The 17,092-nt window shown below is 38.4% G+C and overlaps 1 protein-coding gene across 1 annotated transcript in view; it reads left to right on the top strand.

Moving 5' to 3' along the window:
- The window catches only part of ENOX1 (ecto-NOX disulfide-thiol exchanger 1), a 388,236-nt gene that overhangs the window by 209,783 nt on the left and 161,361 nt on the right, over positions 1-17,092 (top strand). The window contains exons 10-11 of the mRNA XM_044669387.1: positions 2,093-2,200; positions 8,896-8,952. Of these exons, the coding sequence (XP_044525322.1) occupies positions 2,093-2,200; positions 8,896-8,952 (165 nt within the window). The remainder of the gene's footprint in view (positions 1-2,092; positions 2,201-8,895; positions 8,953-17,092) is intronic.

Here is a 17,092-nt window from a genome sequence, read left to right as displayed (position 1 = left end):
TCCAGCCATAGCACTGCTTGGTTTATACCCCAAAGAGATAATAAGGAAAAAGACTTGTACAAAAATATTTATAGCCACGCCCTTTGTGGTGGCAAAAAAAAATTGGAAAATGAGGGAATGTCCTTCGATTGGGGAATGGCTGAACAAATTGAGGTATCTGTTGGTGATGGAATATTATTGTGCCAAAGGAGTAATGAACTGGAGGAATTCCATGTGAACTGGAACAACTTCCAGGAACTGATGCAGAGTGAAAGGAGTAGATCCAGGAGAACATTGTACACAGAGACTAATACACTGTGGTAAAATCGAACATAACAGACTTTTATACTAGCAGGAATGCAAGGATCCAGAGCAAGGCTGAGGGACTTAGAAAGAAAACTAGCCACATTCAGAGGAAGAACTGTGGGAGGAGAAACATAGAAGGAAAACAATTGCTTGAACACATGGCCCGATGGGAATATTATTGGGGATGTAGACACAACAATAACTCTCGTCCAACTATCAATAATATGGAATTGAGTCTTGGTCAATGATATATGTAAAACCAAGTGGAATTTTGCATCAGCTAAAGGGGGATTGGGGGCTCGGGGGAGAGAGAAGGAACATGAAACATGTAACTGGGAAAATATTCAAAATTAAAATTAAAAAAATGTTTTTACACGTAATTGGGAAAGAATAAAATATCACCAAAACAATTTTTTTTTAAAAATTGGGTGTTCAGAAAGCCAAATATAAGTGACAAAACTTGGCATTTCCTATGGTGCTTTCTTTTTTCTGACCTGATAAATTTTTGAAAGTTTCTGAATTCCTCCAATTGCTTGTTTTGAACATCAAGAATTCAGTGTCTACAATCATTGATCATTCAAGCCTTGCCACCTCAGGCTTTCCCACATGACTGTAGCCAGATTTGATGAGGAACTAAGGAAGCCTCCTTGATGACTGAGACAGCTAACTCCGTGGTGTGAATGCCTGAATGTTTTTGTGTTATTAATGTGGGGTTGATGATGAGTAATAGGAAAGGAAATAGAATTTTTTCTTTTCAACCCACTCAACCTTTGTTTCTGAAAAGAAATAGTTGTTTTTCAAGGGACTTTATTTTAAAGCTCATGAAGATACTTTGTTTTTTCCTCGCTTATAATTATATTAATATATAACTTTATTCCAAGTGGGAGTCAGCATGATACAGTGGGACATGTACATGATATGTGATACAGCTCTGGAGCTAGAGAACTTGGGTTCAGATATTACCTTTGCACTTAATATTACCTGGGACACCTTGGGCAAGTCTCTTAACCTCCTTAGATCTCAGTTTCCTTATCTTTAAAATTGAAAATGTTGGACTAAATGGCCTCTGAGGTCCTTTTATCTCTCCAGTTGTATGATTCCAAATGAAGCCAAGTTGGGCACTCCTCAGTTTCAGACAGCTGTGGTTAGCCTGCCTGTACATGAGTAACAGTTTGCAGAGCGAAGAGAAGCCCAGAGTTTACAAACATCCTCAGTCCCAGAAATACTTGAAGTGTTCCTGCTTAAAAATAGCAGTATAGGTCAAAACTCAGTGCTTTGATGGCTTGTATCAGCAGTTTTCTTGGCTGATCTATTGATTGCTGTTGGATTTCAGTCCTGCTGATCTAATATAAGACATCCCCGTCAGAACAGAGTAGGAAGAAGGATCTTTACCATCCCCGGCAACTTGGTACGGTGGCTTCACAGAATATAATTTTACAGAGAATGGAATGTCTTTTAGGCCGATGACTAATTATATTAAAGGTCTTTGCTTTTAAAATTATTTATGACCACCGGCATCTGCCTTGGTCTTTTAAAACCATAGAGTGTGTTTCTCCAAATAAGAATTTGTTCAAAAGAATATGACAGTTCTTCCATGGAAGATATACTACCCCGGAGTTTGGTGCTTTAATATAACAAATAACTTAGCCATGTATTAAGAAATGCAGCCCTGCTAGAGCTGTGCAGTGGAGGGGGAAACACACAGAAAATAGAGAATCGTTCTCTAACGACGGAGTGGCTTTGGTGACTATTTGAAAAACCTTTGGCCTCGGGACTCCCTAATCATAAATGTCCTTTCTATTCACAGCAATTATTGACCATCCAAGAGGAGCTGAAAAACAAAAAATCTGAGCTGGAACAAGCAAAAGAAGAACAGAGTCACACACAAGCATTATTGAAAGTTCTACAGGAACAAGTAAGCTGTTAAGTGAATGAGACAACCCTAATTTATCCGTCAATTCAGACACACTGGTGTGTGTCTCCTATGTGCCTCGTGTATGCAGATATCGGCAGGAGTTAATCTACAGTATAATTTGCCTCTACCTCGTCAGCCCCCCTCCTGTCCTCACTAGGTGGAATTGGCAATCCCAGGGCCTTCTGCCTTTGTCCCCGATGCGATACCTCAATGGACGATGCACACCAGTGATGTGTGAAGGTTTTCTCCCAGAACACAAATGAATTTTGATAAAAGTTTTAAAAATATTGGGAAAGCAAACATTTTTCAGAGTAAGCAGCTGTTTCCTCTTAAGCCTAATAGTGAGGAAAATGAGTTTAGCATAGCCTATGGTATTTCTGCAGACACATATATACAAAAGACTGATTCATGGTGACATTTAAAAAAAAAATCCCCCTTGTATCAGGGCACTTATCTAACCATAGTGAAAAGCAAACCTTTTCTATAAAGTCAGTAAATCTGATCATTCCATTCGGGCTTTCTTTGATACTAAAGTGTGGCCTGACATTGATAAGTGGATACGAAAGTATTGTCTTACAGCAGGGGAAGATGGATCGCTCAGCAGCCCAGGGAAATCTGAACCCTCCATCTCCAGGACTGGCGAAGGAGGGGAAGACAACTGCTAGGAGTCAGGAAAGCTCTCGAAATGTATTTCCAGCACTGATCTTTGCTCACTGCCAAACACCTAATGGATCTTAATTAGAAAATTGCAGAGCAAGACTAACCTTTTGGGTCTTTTCAAATTTAGGGTTATTATTATAATAATTTTTAACCATTCACTATTGGTTCCATATAGTCAGCAAACATTTATTAAACACCTACTAAGTGCCAGGCACTGAGCTTAACACTGAGAATACAAAGAAAGACAAAAATGGGCCCTTCCCTAAAAGAACTCATAATGTAATGAAGAGGAGATAACATACAAACAAAACAAAACAAAACAAAACAAATATATATATATATGTATGAGAGAGAGAGAGAGAGAGAGAGAGAGAGAGAGAGAGAGAGAGAGAGAGAGAAAGAGAGNGAGAGAGAGAGAGAGAGAGAGAGAGAGAGAGAGAGAGAGAGAGAGAGGAAAAATTGGAGATCATCTCATAGGAAAATCATTAACATCTAGAAGAACTAGGAACAGATTCTTATAGGTGAGATACACATATATGTACAAGTATACATATATAGAAATATATATATAATTCAGTTTAAGAGTACTAGACAAATAAAAAAGTGATAATTTTCTCATGATAGAGGATGTTTCTCAAGTAGAGAGAAAGTGAACCCAGCCAGATCTGAGCCTGGTAACCTCAAACATGACTTTTTTAAAGAATGGTTTTGGTTCAGTGAAATTGATTTTCTAGTCATTGTCTCCTTGAATTAAGTGCTTCTGAATTTTTGTTGGAAATTTTTGAGGGCTTCATTTAGAACCATTGGAAACTTCTGGGAAAGAAAGTTACTCATTAAAACAAAGGCCTTATTTATCTTAATATGAGTGCTATGGTATAGATGAGTGAATGAATTAGAGAGAAGTGAAAAATATAGTGAGTGAACCCAATTCACGCCATTCTACCATAATATAGGGCAGACCTGGAAACCCAGACCTCTGAAATCCCAGCCTTACCTCTTGCACTGTACAAAAATAAAGGGTCAACAAATGGATCAGGCAAACAGAGCTTTAAGGTATTCTTGCCATGTTTTGTTCCCCTTAATTACCCAATTACCTAATTAGTTACATTTTTGTAGTTATAGGACTTCTTTACTCTAAAAAGAAAATAATAATAATAAATCTTTATTTCCCTCCTGATTGCAAAGGATATCCAAGTTCTTCACTTTGATTAGAAAGTTTCAACTCCACTCATTAGCATAGATTCTGAGTTTTGCAGATAGTCCCATAGATGGTACCAACTCCTGGGATACATTAGGTAAAATAAAGCAGGAAGAAGATATGGAGAAATTATACTTAGGGTTGGGCAAGATGCCCTAAATGCTTCTAGACTGTAAATGCAGAGTTTGGTATGTACTGGGCTGCAAAAATAATTAAAATGATGGAAAATAAAGTTTTTAAGGAAAAGTTCAGAGAAATTACTTATTCACATGCATACATATGTAAAGGAGATTATAGCTAGAGAAAAGAAGGTGAAGGGACAAGTGCATAATGGTCTTCAAGTATGTGAGAGGTTGTTCATTATGTAGATGAGGCTAAGGACCAGCTGTTTTCCATTTCTAAGAGAATAGAACAAAGGGAAATTGGCTTCAGTTGTTCTATGAATGGTTTAGATTAGAAGAATATCTTTATGCTGGAGATTGTTGGAATCAAGTCTTCAAAGGGAAGATTTTGCTAAAGATGTTCAAAAAAGTAGAGTTAGTCATCCAACTAAGATAGGTTAAGTAAAGGTAACAAGATGATTGCTGAAAATCGCTTTTCAAAATCCCTTAGCTTAATGATTGCCTACCACAGCTCTACAATCTCCTCCAAAGGTCAAGCCCTTGATAAAAAGATGCTTTCAGATATATATTATAATACTGACCTAGAAGTTAGAAGACCTGAATTTGCAAAATAGTCCAAAAGACAAAAGTGCTAAATGAATGAACTTGGGCAACTTGTCTGTCCCCTTCATATGCATTTTTTAGACTCTTAACTTCTGTCTTCAAATCTGTGTTAAGTATCATTCCAAGGCAGAAAAGCAGAAAGGAGTAGGCAATTGGAGTTAAGTGACTTGCCCAGGGAAGTGTTAGAGGTCAAATTTGAACCCAGGACCTCCCATCTCCAGGCTTGGCTCTCTATCTACTAAGCCATCTAGCTGCACCCTTCCTTCATATACACTGGAGATTTCAGACCAAACTTTTGGCTGATGCTTTTAACCTAAATCTTATTTACTGGTAGAGAACTCTTCTTAAAAAACAATGCAAGAATTATTCTATCCATCAAATCCAGAGTGGTGGTTTTCAAGCAAAAAGCATCAAGAAGGCATAAATCTAAGCTATAGAATGTCCAACCACCTTGGGCTGCTGGCCACAGAGATAACCACAAAGAATCCCCAGTGTACAGAGTAGTACGAGGTCCAGGCCCTACACCTTCAGGCACAGACTCTTGTCCCCCTCGCTGACATCATCTTTACTTAAATTTTACTTATTGCTTTACCACTTTAATTAAAAAATACTTTAAATTTTAAACTAGAATGACCTTATTGTTACAAATAAGGAAAGTGAGTCTTTCGAGAGGCAAAATGTCCTAGGAGCCTGTAAATCCTAGGGAACCCCATTACTGGAGCTTCCCATGGCTCTTGGGGTCCCATTTCTATCAACCCCAGCTCACCCACCAGTACCTGGAAATTTGGGGGCCAAGGGGCCTGTTCAAACTCGCTCCACCAGACTCTCAAGGGTATTTATGTAAAAGGGGGGAAAAAATGAATGTTTCCTCATCAAAAAAAATGAGGCAAGAGAAAATATGAACTGGAGATGAATATGCAAATAAATTCAGCATAGTCTTTAATGGAGTGCATAAACAGAGCTTCCTAAAGTCCTGATGAATGACTATTGAATACAGTCATCGCCATCAATAAATGCTTCTTCATTGCCTGCCTCTCTGGTCCTTCTGTAGCCCCTTCATCTTGCTGTTCTAGACACTGGGTCCTCAAGGAATGATTTCAGATGATATTAATGAAGAAACTGGCCTTTTACTAAAAAAAAAAGATGGAACTTGAAGTACAGGCAATAATGTGTTTGGGTCTATTTTATTGATTCTTGAAACTGGAAACCACAGTCACAAGTTGGAGATGGACTCCTGATTGAAATGGCCAGGTCAGCAGGCGGGCTCTGACCTAGGCACTGGTCCAGATAGGGATTGTGCTCTCAGCTCAGTCTCTCCCTTGAATCGTCAGGACATTAGTGCTGCTTACACTCTGGCTCCTGTATCTTATTTCCTGCTACCTACCTACCTTAGGGGCAGCAGGAGCTTTCCACCACCCAACTTATTCCTCATCCTCCTTTCTCCACTCTCACACGCAAAGCAATGCCAGCCAGAAGGTCAACCCCATCTTCTGAGAGAGGGACAGCTCTAGCCTCAGACAGAGCCTCTCACCTGTTCTGAGAGAAGGGCCAGCAAGTGAGGATGGGAAGGTTATCTCACACAGTTCTTTTCTTCTTGAAAACCATAGCAGACAAAGGTGATGGGGCAAAGGGAAACGAGTAAGAAGATTGCAGATAGTCATATAGGTGACTCTGGGCTAAGTAAATGATTTGTCTTTGGAGGGGTTAAGGAAAGAGACACAAGTTAAGAAGAAAAGTGGAAAATAAAGAGAGTTGAGAGGAAGATAAAGGGATTGTAGAGTATGGCAGGTGTGACAGCGAATGCCTCATTCACAGTCATAGATTTCTGGTACATTCTAGTTATATTCCACTCTTTTTTAAACTCCTACCTTCTGTCTTAGGACAGAAAAATGGTAAGGGCTAGGCAGTGGGGACTAAGTGACTTGCCCAGGGTCACATATCTAGGACGTATCTGAGGCCAGATTTGAACCAGGACCTCCTGTCTTCCTTCAGGCCTGATGCTCAATCCACTGAACCACCTAGCTGCCCTTAAGACTCTTTAGGTTGAAGAAAAGGTGCTAATATGCATTGGAAAAAGGAGCTCTTTACCCAGGAAGTCCCTAGAGAAATGAAAACCTAGGATCTATTTTAAAAAAAATATTCCAAGGACTATTCTAGGTCATGATGATACAAAGACAGAAGGGAAACAATTCCTGCCCTCAAAGAAATTCCACTTTATAGGGGGAAATATATATATATATATGTATGTACACACATACATAAAATATATTTGTCTGTGTATATGTATAGATGCAGAATAAATAAAATGTAATGGGGATAGAGAGGTACTAGCTTTTAAGGGGATCAGGAAGGACCTCGAATAGAAGGATGTGCTTGAGTTGAGCAGTGAAGAAAATAAAAGATGCTCTTGCCACTTTCTCTCCCCCTGGCCTTGAATTTATAAAGGTGAGAGAGCCTGTCGGACTTGAGTCATGCTGTGAGAAGAACAGTAAGAATGTACAGTCATTGGAGGATTTTACATTCAAGCAAAAGGCAGCTAGGTGGTGCAGTGGATAGAATGCCAGACCTGAGTCAGGAAGGCTGATGATGAGCATCTTCCTGAGTTCAAATCCAGCCTCAGATACTTACTAGGTGTGACACTGGGCAAGTCACTTAATCTTGTTTGCCTTGGTTTCCTCATCTGTTAAATGAACTGGAGAAGGAAATGACAAACCACTCCAGTATCTTTGCTAAGAAAACCCCAAATAGGGTCACAAGAAGTTTGACACAGCTGAAATGACTGAACAGTAACCTACTGGAGCCAACCAGGCAGGTTGTTTAGTGTAGGGATCTGCCAGCTCATATTCTTTGAAAGCTTTCTCCTGCTCAGAGTCAAGTGGATATGACTTTCAGACTATGAATATGGATCTGCTTTAAGGAAACTAGAATGGTTAAAATACATAAATAACCAGAAACAGCAGATGTTCTAAGTCTTACACAGTGGTGATATGTATGCAAGTTTGTTGTCATTTTCTTTTTTTTTTCCCCTTTCAAGCTTTGAGCATTTATCTCCCACCACGAAGCATTTATACTGGGCATAAAAGATGACAGACCTGCATAAAGCAGAAGGAAATGTAGGCAGACAGCTGGAAGGATGGCCTACCCATCCCTTATTCCCTACACCCAAATATCTGCTTTCATTCCAGCGAGGGTGAAATGCCAATTAAAGGATTTCCAGAAACTCTTGATAACTGATTATTTGTGAGCCTTCCAGGATGGAAACTATTAACATGTTAACAAATGTTCACTGTTTAAAAAAAAAACTCATTTTATATACAGCAACAAAAATATTGTTTGAAGAATGCCTTCTCTATGTCCACCTCCAGAGAATGAATTCATAAATAGAAATAAATAGGACATAATTTTATATATATACATATATCTTTTTGTCAAATGAAGCCTTCTCTAATGGGAGAGGGGAGAGAGGGAGGGCATTAACTGGGCATTTTAATATAACAAACAAATAATTTTTTAAAAAAAGATATCCCCCCAACAAAATCTCATTTGAAAAATAGCTTTTCTCTAAAGTATATCAGTGACTAAATCTTCCTAGTTCTTGCTCCCAACAAAGAAGCACAGGCTCTCCTCCTTTTCTTCAATGCAACACCGTGCATTGAAATAGTCTCAAGGAGGTCCTGTATGATAACACTTGGATATTTTGAACAACCCAAAACAAATATATCATTCATAACTGATCATTAGTATAACACCATTGAGCTAGTGGCAACTTGCAAACACTGCCGAGTTTGTTAATAGCAATAAGAATAATAAATGAAGCCATTTATTATTCTTGAGAGCTAATTTTTTATACTTTATGCCTTTCGAACCACTTACTGATGTTATTACTAAAAAACAGTCATGTGGAGCACCTGATCAACCTTCAGAACGTGTTGGTTGGTTTCAAACTGGTTTCAAAAAGACGCTTTAGAATTATGGCTCCCATCTGCTTCTTTTCTTTGGAAGCCTTATAAAATGCAAGCTCAGATAAATCAGAGTTAACCATCAGTGTAGCACACTCTCGAGTAATGTGCCTTCTTGTTTATTTGTTGTGTGTTTCTCCTTACACTTTGCAGTTAAAAAGTGCCAAGGAATTAGCCGAGACCAATGGCCACAGCCACGAGGATGCAAATGTAGGTACAGCAAGTTTGTTTACCACTTGTCATTTGATATTGGTTGGGTGCCCATTTGCATGTGATACTTTATGGATCAAATCAAAGGAGATACTGTTCCTGTCCATCAGGGACATCCCGAGATTGCTGCTTATGTCTAACAGTGATGTTGGGAGATGAGTGTTCATGCTAAATGTTCGATTGAAAAATGCTTCTGACCAGCCCAAAATATCACAAATTCAAATCACAGGGAAGCAATTTGAATTTTAACTTCATGTCTACAAACAACAGAATTCCAAGAAGGCCGAAGGGAAATGGAACATTTTAATGCCCTAAAATATCTTGTTTTATGCATGTTATCACTATCATTATTTTAGGTAGTGATAGTGGCTTTGCAGATCATCATTTTCTCCATTAATACCTAATTCGTGATACCTTACTTTTTCTAGTGCAAGTGTTCTTAAACAGGAGTCCATGAATTTATTTATTTTTTAACTTTGATAAGAATATTTCAATATATTTGGTTTCTCTTGTAATGCATGTATAATGCATTATTCTGAGAAAGCTTCACCTTTTGACAAAGTGGGGGTCCATAGTAGGAAAAAGGGTCAGAAGCCCTGAGCTAGTGTTGCTACTTTCCTAAAGGTAAGATCTCTATTCTCAAAGTTCTTCTGATTTGGGATGTATAATCATCATTGAATCAATCAGTATGTATTTATTAAGAAGTTACTACCTGTTAGATCATAGGTCTATAGGTATAAAAGTGAAAGGTCCCCTACTTTTAAGAAGTTTACATTCTGTTGACCATAGGGTGCAGACCTATATTTATTTATTTGCCCTTTGATCTGTCCTTTTACCTTTCACCTGTATATATGTGCTAATATTATTCTTATCTTCAAAAAACCACACTGTACACTTTTATGTGGCACAGAACCAGAAATATAAAATTTCTGAGTGAGCTCAGGCCAGCTAGGAGAAATTTTCCATCTTGTGTACATCGTATTTAATTATTTACAACATAGACCCCAGGACCGGTTGCATGTCTCTCTACTTTGCATCATCTGCAAATTTAATAAGTACACATCTAAGCTTTCACCCAAGTCATTGTTGGATGCTGAACAACACAAAGTCCAAAATAAAACTTTGGAATGTGCGCTCGAGAACTGCTTCCAAACTGACATCTCGATGTAACACTGGATTCAGTAGATTTTCTTGTATTGTCATCTAGCCCACATCACTCCTGTCTTGCTCACGGGAATAGATACCATGAGAGAGAAAGGCTTTATAAAATGCTTTGTCAAAATGCAGATAGTCTATATCAAGAGAACCAAGATCAATCAAATCCTGGTTAATAACCTAGAAACCTTCATAAAATGAATGGATATGTTCTGGTATGACCTGTTTTTTATGAAACTTTATGAAATTTTGTGATCACAGTTTCCCTTTCTAAATGTTCACAAACCATCCCTTTCATAATACATTCCAGATTTTTACCACAAGTCAATGCCAAGTTCACTGACTTATTATTTTCAGAGTCTACCATCTTTCCTTTTGGGAAAATCAGGATAATAATCACCAGTTTACATGCATGTGGTGCTATTAAAATTTTCCAAGAATTTTCAGAACTCACTGGCATTTATTCAGCAAGCATTCCCAACAGGTTTTTTTCAGTACCTTAAGATTCAGTTCATTTCAGCTTGAAATGATTCAAGACAGCTAGAGGTTTTCTTATGATTTCATCTTATTTATATGGAATTAGGGTTTTTTTTATTTTGTTTTATATTTGTGATTTTGATTTTGTTTTGTTTTGTTGGCTTTTAGTGATACTAAAGGAAAACCTCAATTTGGGTTGGAAGAATAGTAAAAAGGGATGGAAAGATGCATATTTCAAATCATTTGGTTTATTCTTTTTTTCACATAAGGGAATTGAGGTCCAAAGAAGTAGTAAGAGATCGGGTCAGGAACTGAGCCACAGTCTTTTGCTTCCAGATTAATTTTTGTTGTTCCAACAAAATGGCTTATAGAGAACATATCTGGGGATTGACAAGGCTTTGTATCATGAGAAGGATCATGTGCTGGTTCAAATGCAGTGACCCTATCTAGCTCTGCTACTTTTAAAATATAAGGCCTTCAGCTTCTTCAGATCTTGGGTTAAAGTAGATTATCTTCAAAGACCCCTTCCAGCTCCTACCTGTATTCTGTCATCATAAGTTGTTGAATAAAAGAAACTTGGAAGTGCTTCTAGTCCAACTCTTTCCTTTTTACAGATGAGGAAACAGACATCCACCTATGGAATTCAAACATAGAGCTGGTTATAGCTACTATAGTTCTTAATTATATTAGGATAAATTATTCAATCAAGCCTCCATCTCCTGTCTTCTTCATTTCCATTTATATATTCTATTTCTTACCCAAGAAGCCATCTTAGGTAAGGGAAATAGAAAAAGTCAGGTATTTGGACCATTTCTTAGTAGCTCTGATAAAAGGTCTGAAGGAATTTCTGGGAAAAAAATTCTGAAATAATACTTTTGTTCTGTCTAAAGATTTTAGACAGCCCTATCTTAGATCTGTATTGACAATTTGAAGCAAGGTATTTTAACAGGTCATTAGCCTCCCTAAAAGCCTGTATTTAAAATATTATTGACTAAAACAAATAGATTTTTGCTACTGTCATTCACATCAGAAACTGGTACACAGTGGACCTGTTCTGACTGGGCAGACCATTCTTGGCATAGCTCAGATTGGCATTTTTGGTTAACATACAGGAACACTCACTGTATTATCTTCTGGCATTAGATTTTGGCTTTCTAAAATTGCTTGGCTCTCACACATCAGGTGTGCACCTGAAATGTTTTGTCAGTAGTTCTGAAGCATGTCTTCTACAAGGCCTTTCCATCCCTGAAATGGACTAGCTCTTTCTTTTAACCCTTCCCTTCCATCTTAGAATCAATACCGTGTATTGGTTCCAAGGCAGAAGAGCAGTAAGGGCTAGACAGTGGGGGTTAAGAGACTTGCCCAGACTCACACAGCTGGGAAGTGTCTGAGGCCAGATTTGAACCCAGGACCTTCTGTTTCTGGGCCTGGCTCTCAATCCACTGAGCCACTCATTTATCCCTAAAATTTACTTGCTCTTTTCCAAGTCTCAAGGAGCTCTCAGATTCCATCATATCATTTACACCTGGAATTATTCTAGAATCCCATTACATTATTGCCTTTGGCCATAGTAGTTACTATTTTTCTTGAGTACAAACTTTGTTTAGCACCATATTTAACACAGAAAGAGGTACAAATAGTACCCAATATTCTCATGGATTATTGACTCACTGTATGTTAGAGATTATATAGTCCAACACAATTGCACAGATAAGGGAACTGAGGACTAGAGACCTGCAGTGATTTACTCAGTGTCACACAGCCAGGAATCAGACTCAGGTGCTTTGACACCAAATCCAGTTGGCTACAGTTTTGATTTAGATAGCCCCTTAAATAAACTACACCCTTTCCCTGTTTCCTGGATATACTAAAATCCTTTTGCCAGCTTCCCCAGCATCAGATTTCCCTGGAGGAAAGGATAAATATATCTCTGTTAGGAAAATGGAATAACTCCACCAGACCCTGATCTTGGTCAGAGTCCTAATTGCTGAGGCCAAACATTTTATTTGCATGTGTTATTTTGGATATCAGAAGGAGAAATTATATCTTTCATTTTCCCCAGACTCGAAACTAGCCTTTGCCACAGGCCTTCAGGAGGACATTTCATCCTTCTTAATCCTGTCTCCCTCCTCAAATCAGGCTACATATTGGCCTTTTAGTCTTACCATATTTCCCAAACCTCGAGAAAACTGAATGAAGGAACTCTGATAACCTGTTGATAATAATTTAAATAATCAATCTTGGAGTCATTTTTTTAAATCCTTACCTTAGGTCTTAGAATCAAAACTAAGTATTGGTTCCAAGACAGAAGAGCAATAAGGACTAATCACTAGGCATTTGGGGTTAAGTGACTTCCCCGGGGGGGAACAGCTAGAAAATGTATGAGGTCTGATTTGAAGCCAGGTCCTCCTGACTCCAAATCTGGTAATCTATCCCTGAGTCACTGAACTACTCCTAAGGATCATATTTTTTAGGTTTTTTTTTTTAATTTTTACATAGTTTTCCAAAGTTACATGATTCATGTTGTCTCCCTCCCTCCTCCCAGAGCTGACAAGCATTCCACTGGGTTGTGTGTGTATATATATATATATATGTATATATATATATACATATATATATATATCTCTTTTTAAAAAATAAAAAACAAGGTCCATAATATTTAGTTCTGAAAGGGAACTCATGGAGCCTAATGTCTTCATTTGAAAGAAGACAAAACTGAATCCTAGAGAAACTGGACATTTGAGATCAGCTAATCCAAATCCTTCATTTTTGAGAGCTAACTTATACAAGGCCACATAGGTTTGGTGTAACAAATCTGAGGTCAGAACCCAACTGTTCCAGCAAGAATTATTTCCTTCCTAATTAAAGCACTCTCCACCTTCTTGCACTTTGGAGAAATGATACTGTATTGATATAATCCTGACTGAAATGATTTCTTCTTACAGAAAAAGACAGCGTGAATTCTTACAATGAAAGATCTGAGAGTTCATGTTTACATTTATAGGCAATTCAACATGTTTGAAAATATCCTTCACAATTTTAAAATGTGACTTTCCACCTTTCAGTAACTGAAAAATAGACATCTATACAGATGGGAGAAAAATGTGGAAAAGAAGAGACCCCAAGTAAATGGGCTCACACTTTCAAAGAAAAAAGAAAAGCCAAAATGAATGTTCTCATGTAATTGTTTCTCTTCGTCTAATACATGAGACAAGGGACCACTGGTGCAGTAGACTTTTACTAGATTCAGAAGCCCCGGATTCAAATTCTTCCTTTAATACTTTAGTGGCTTTGAGACCTTCCACAAATCACTTAACCATGTTGAACTTTAGTTTCCTTAGCTATAAAAGGAAAGGATTGAAATAGATGATTTGAGGGCCCTTCCAGCTTTAGATCTATGATCCCAAGAACCATGCTTTAATAGTCCAATATTTACTGTCCTTCCCTTCTACTAAGGGGAAAAAAATGAGATTGGCAAGGATCTGCCCTTTCCACTCCATGAGTCTGGTTTTTGGTAAGACTTAGCAGACCTCCAAAGTATATCATTCTTATCCTTTTCCATATACCTTTGTCTCCTTTGCCCAACCTCCTGCCCTCATTCTTTCTTCTTTCACTCTAGGGTTTCTCAATCAGTCAAACAACTAGCACTTTCTCTGAACCATGGCACTGGGGATTCAAAGGAAAAAAAAAAAAAAGGAAATGGCCATGGCCCCTACTCCAAAAGAGCTTGCATTCTAATAGAAGAGGAAAGGATGTCTAGAAATATATGTGGCAAATATGAAGTTAATAAAGACATATGTATACTATAGTTAAATGCAAGATAGTTTGGACAGGGATCAGGAAAGGCTCCATGCTGAGGACTGTGGGAAAAAGAAGATGCTTCATTAATATTTGTTGGTTGATTGATTAATATGAGTAGAGAGTATTCCCCTCCTTGATGGCCATGCCCTTATTTCACACACAAACCCCACCCAACTTTTCATGTGTGTCATCTTCTCTGCCCTTATTCTGGGTTGGGAAACTGGTAGGGAGGGAATTGTAGCATCAAGAGCACTGGGTTTGAAGTTAGAGGGCATGGCTTTAAACCCACTTCTTTTACTCAGTACTTAGATGACCTTAAGGAAACAACTTCATCTCTTGGCCTTAGTTTTGGGTAAGTAAGTGGTACAGTGGATAGAATACCAGACTTAGGATTGGGATGATTTCCGTTCACATCTAGCTTCAGATGCTTACTAGCTGTGTAGACCCTTGGCAAGTCACTTAACACTATTTGCTTCGCTTTCCTCATTGGTAAAATGAGCTGGAGAAGAAAATGGTAAACCTACTCCAGAATGTTTGCCAAGAAAATCCCAAATGGGGTCATGAAGTCAGACACAACTGAAAATCAACAGAACAACAAGGTCTTAGACTCCTCATTTATAAAATAAAAAGGTCTCTATGGTTTTTAAAGCTCTAAATCTTGTTTCCACATTAGTCCAAGCCAAAGTGATGCTAAATGATAATGGATCAGTGGTTCACCTTTCCCAGGGACTTTCTCAGAGCCAGTGGTATAGACTAAAAGAATGCGTGTAAGAAGAGGCATAAGCTCTTCTGAAATCCTAGGTGATAACTAGAAGCCATATTGCCTCCCACTTGAAATAGGTGATAGGAGGAGAAGATTCAGCTTGCTCTTTAGCACTCTCCCTCTTCCTTTTTTTTTTTATCATTCAACAATTTCCTATTAAGGTCTTGTGCTTGGCACTGGGGCATACCAGAACAAAATGGAAAACAATCTCTGGCTTCAAGCAGCTAATGTTCAACTTGGGTAATGTGACATTTCTACATGGTACAGTAGTTAGAGCACTGAACTTGATATCAGGAGGACATCCTCATGAGTTCAAATTTGGCTGCGGTCATTTACTAGCGAGCACTGTAGCAGACAGGTTGATGGCAGATTTCCCCAAGATGTGAGATCACCCCTTCTTTCTCCATGTAGACTTTACTCCAAAGGTGGCATTCAGAGAAGGAGGCACTTGCATGGGATGACTTTTTCCTTTCCCCTTAAGGACTATGCTTTCTTTCCCTGGCTCTTCTATAAACACCTCTCTCCTAGAACCTGTGTCTTTCCTCTCTTCCTACACCTCCTGGTGCCATGAATCATTATCCTTGGTTTCCTAATGCTGATGCTGCACTTCCCTCTGATTTTGCTACTTTCTCTTAGGCTTGTTTACTGCTCCATCTTGAATTAACCACATCCCCTGCTGCCTGCCAAGAAATCCACAATCCATCTGAGCAAACCCACAGAGAAATTCCATCCCAGTGCCCCTGACAGCTGTTGATGATAATTGGGACCCTTCCATGAACCTGGGAAAACAGTTCTTGACCCTCCCAGACTCTAGGGGAGAATCAGGAAGAGAATTCCTCTCCCAAAGAAACTGACCTCATGCAAGCTTTGCTTAAGCTTGTTTTTCATCAATACTCAAGAAAGGAAAACTTACAGTGGGTTACATTTCCAAATAAGAGGATGTTGGGAATATATGATGACCTTGTGGTTTTGTTCTGACTGACAGGCTGGGAGTGGGTGGTTCTTGTTTGGTTACTGAAAGATTCTGGCTTGTCTACCTCTCCTAATGTCCAGATATGAAGGTGACCCCTAAGCTTCCTTTTTTTTTTCTTTTTTAACCCTTCACTTCTCTCTTAGAATCAATTCTAAGACAGAAAAATGTCAAGGACTAAGCAACTGAGATTAAGTGACTTTCTTGTGGTCACACAGCTAAGAAGTCTCTGAGGCCAAATAGATTTTCTAAGGCTATGCTGGGGAAGATAAGTTCTGGGCCAGTAGTCAGAAAGACATGAATTCAAATGTGGCCTCAGGCACTTAGTAGTTGTATTGTCCTGGGCAAGTCAACCTCTCTTGGTCTCAGTTTCCTCAGCTGTAAAATGGGGATAATAATATCGTCTATCTCCCAGAGTTGTAAAAACCAAATGAGATAATATTTGTAAAGTGCTTAGCATAGTGCTTGGTAAAGAGTAGGGGCTTAATAAATACTCATTCCCTTTCTTTCCACTTTTTAGTAAATTAGCCACATAATAATGAATTCTTCAATCGTAATACCTCTCAAGAGGCCAGGTACTAAGTTGCAAAGGGGTTTATGATCTGCATGAGTGAAAAGAATGATGAAATCACAAATCCTAGATGTAACTGAAGTGTTGAAGTAGGGTATACGTGACGGGATTAGTGCATGTTTGATAAATCTGACAGGTTTTGTTCAGACTTAAAATATCTTCTTGTCCTAAACTAGTTTTTCTTTTGGAGAATAGTCCAGAGAAATGAGAACATCATCTCTATGCCAAAGCATTCTATGTGGCTATGACTATACTATTCATTGAAACCAGAGCAGATCCAAAAGATATTTATCCATTTCGAAGATTATAACTGTTTCCCTAAATGGTCTGGAGTAATATTCTTACATGTGCTAGCCCCATTTCTAATTACTTAGTCCCTTAGATGTGTTTCCATATCCAGCTA

The sequence above is a fragment of the Gracilinanus agilis genome, chromosome 3, assembly GCF_016433145.1.
Source record: "Gracilinanus agilis isolate LMUSP501 chromosome 3, AgileGrace, whole genome shotgun sequence".
Classification (NCBI taxonomy): domain Eukaryota; kingdom Metazoa; phylum Chordata; class Mammalia; order Didelphimorphia; family Didelphidae; genus Gracilinanus; species Gracilinanus agilis.
Note: the sequence above shows the minus strand (reverse complement) of the source record. Positions and strands in the feature narration are given on the sequence as shown.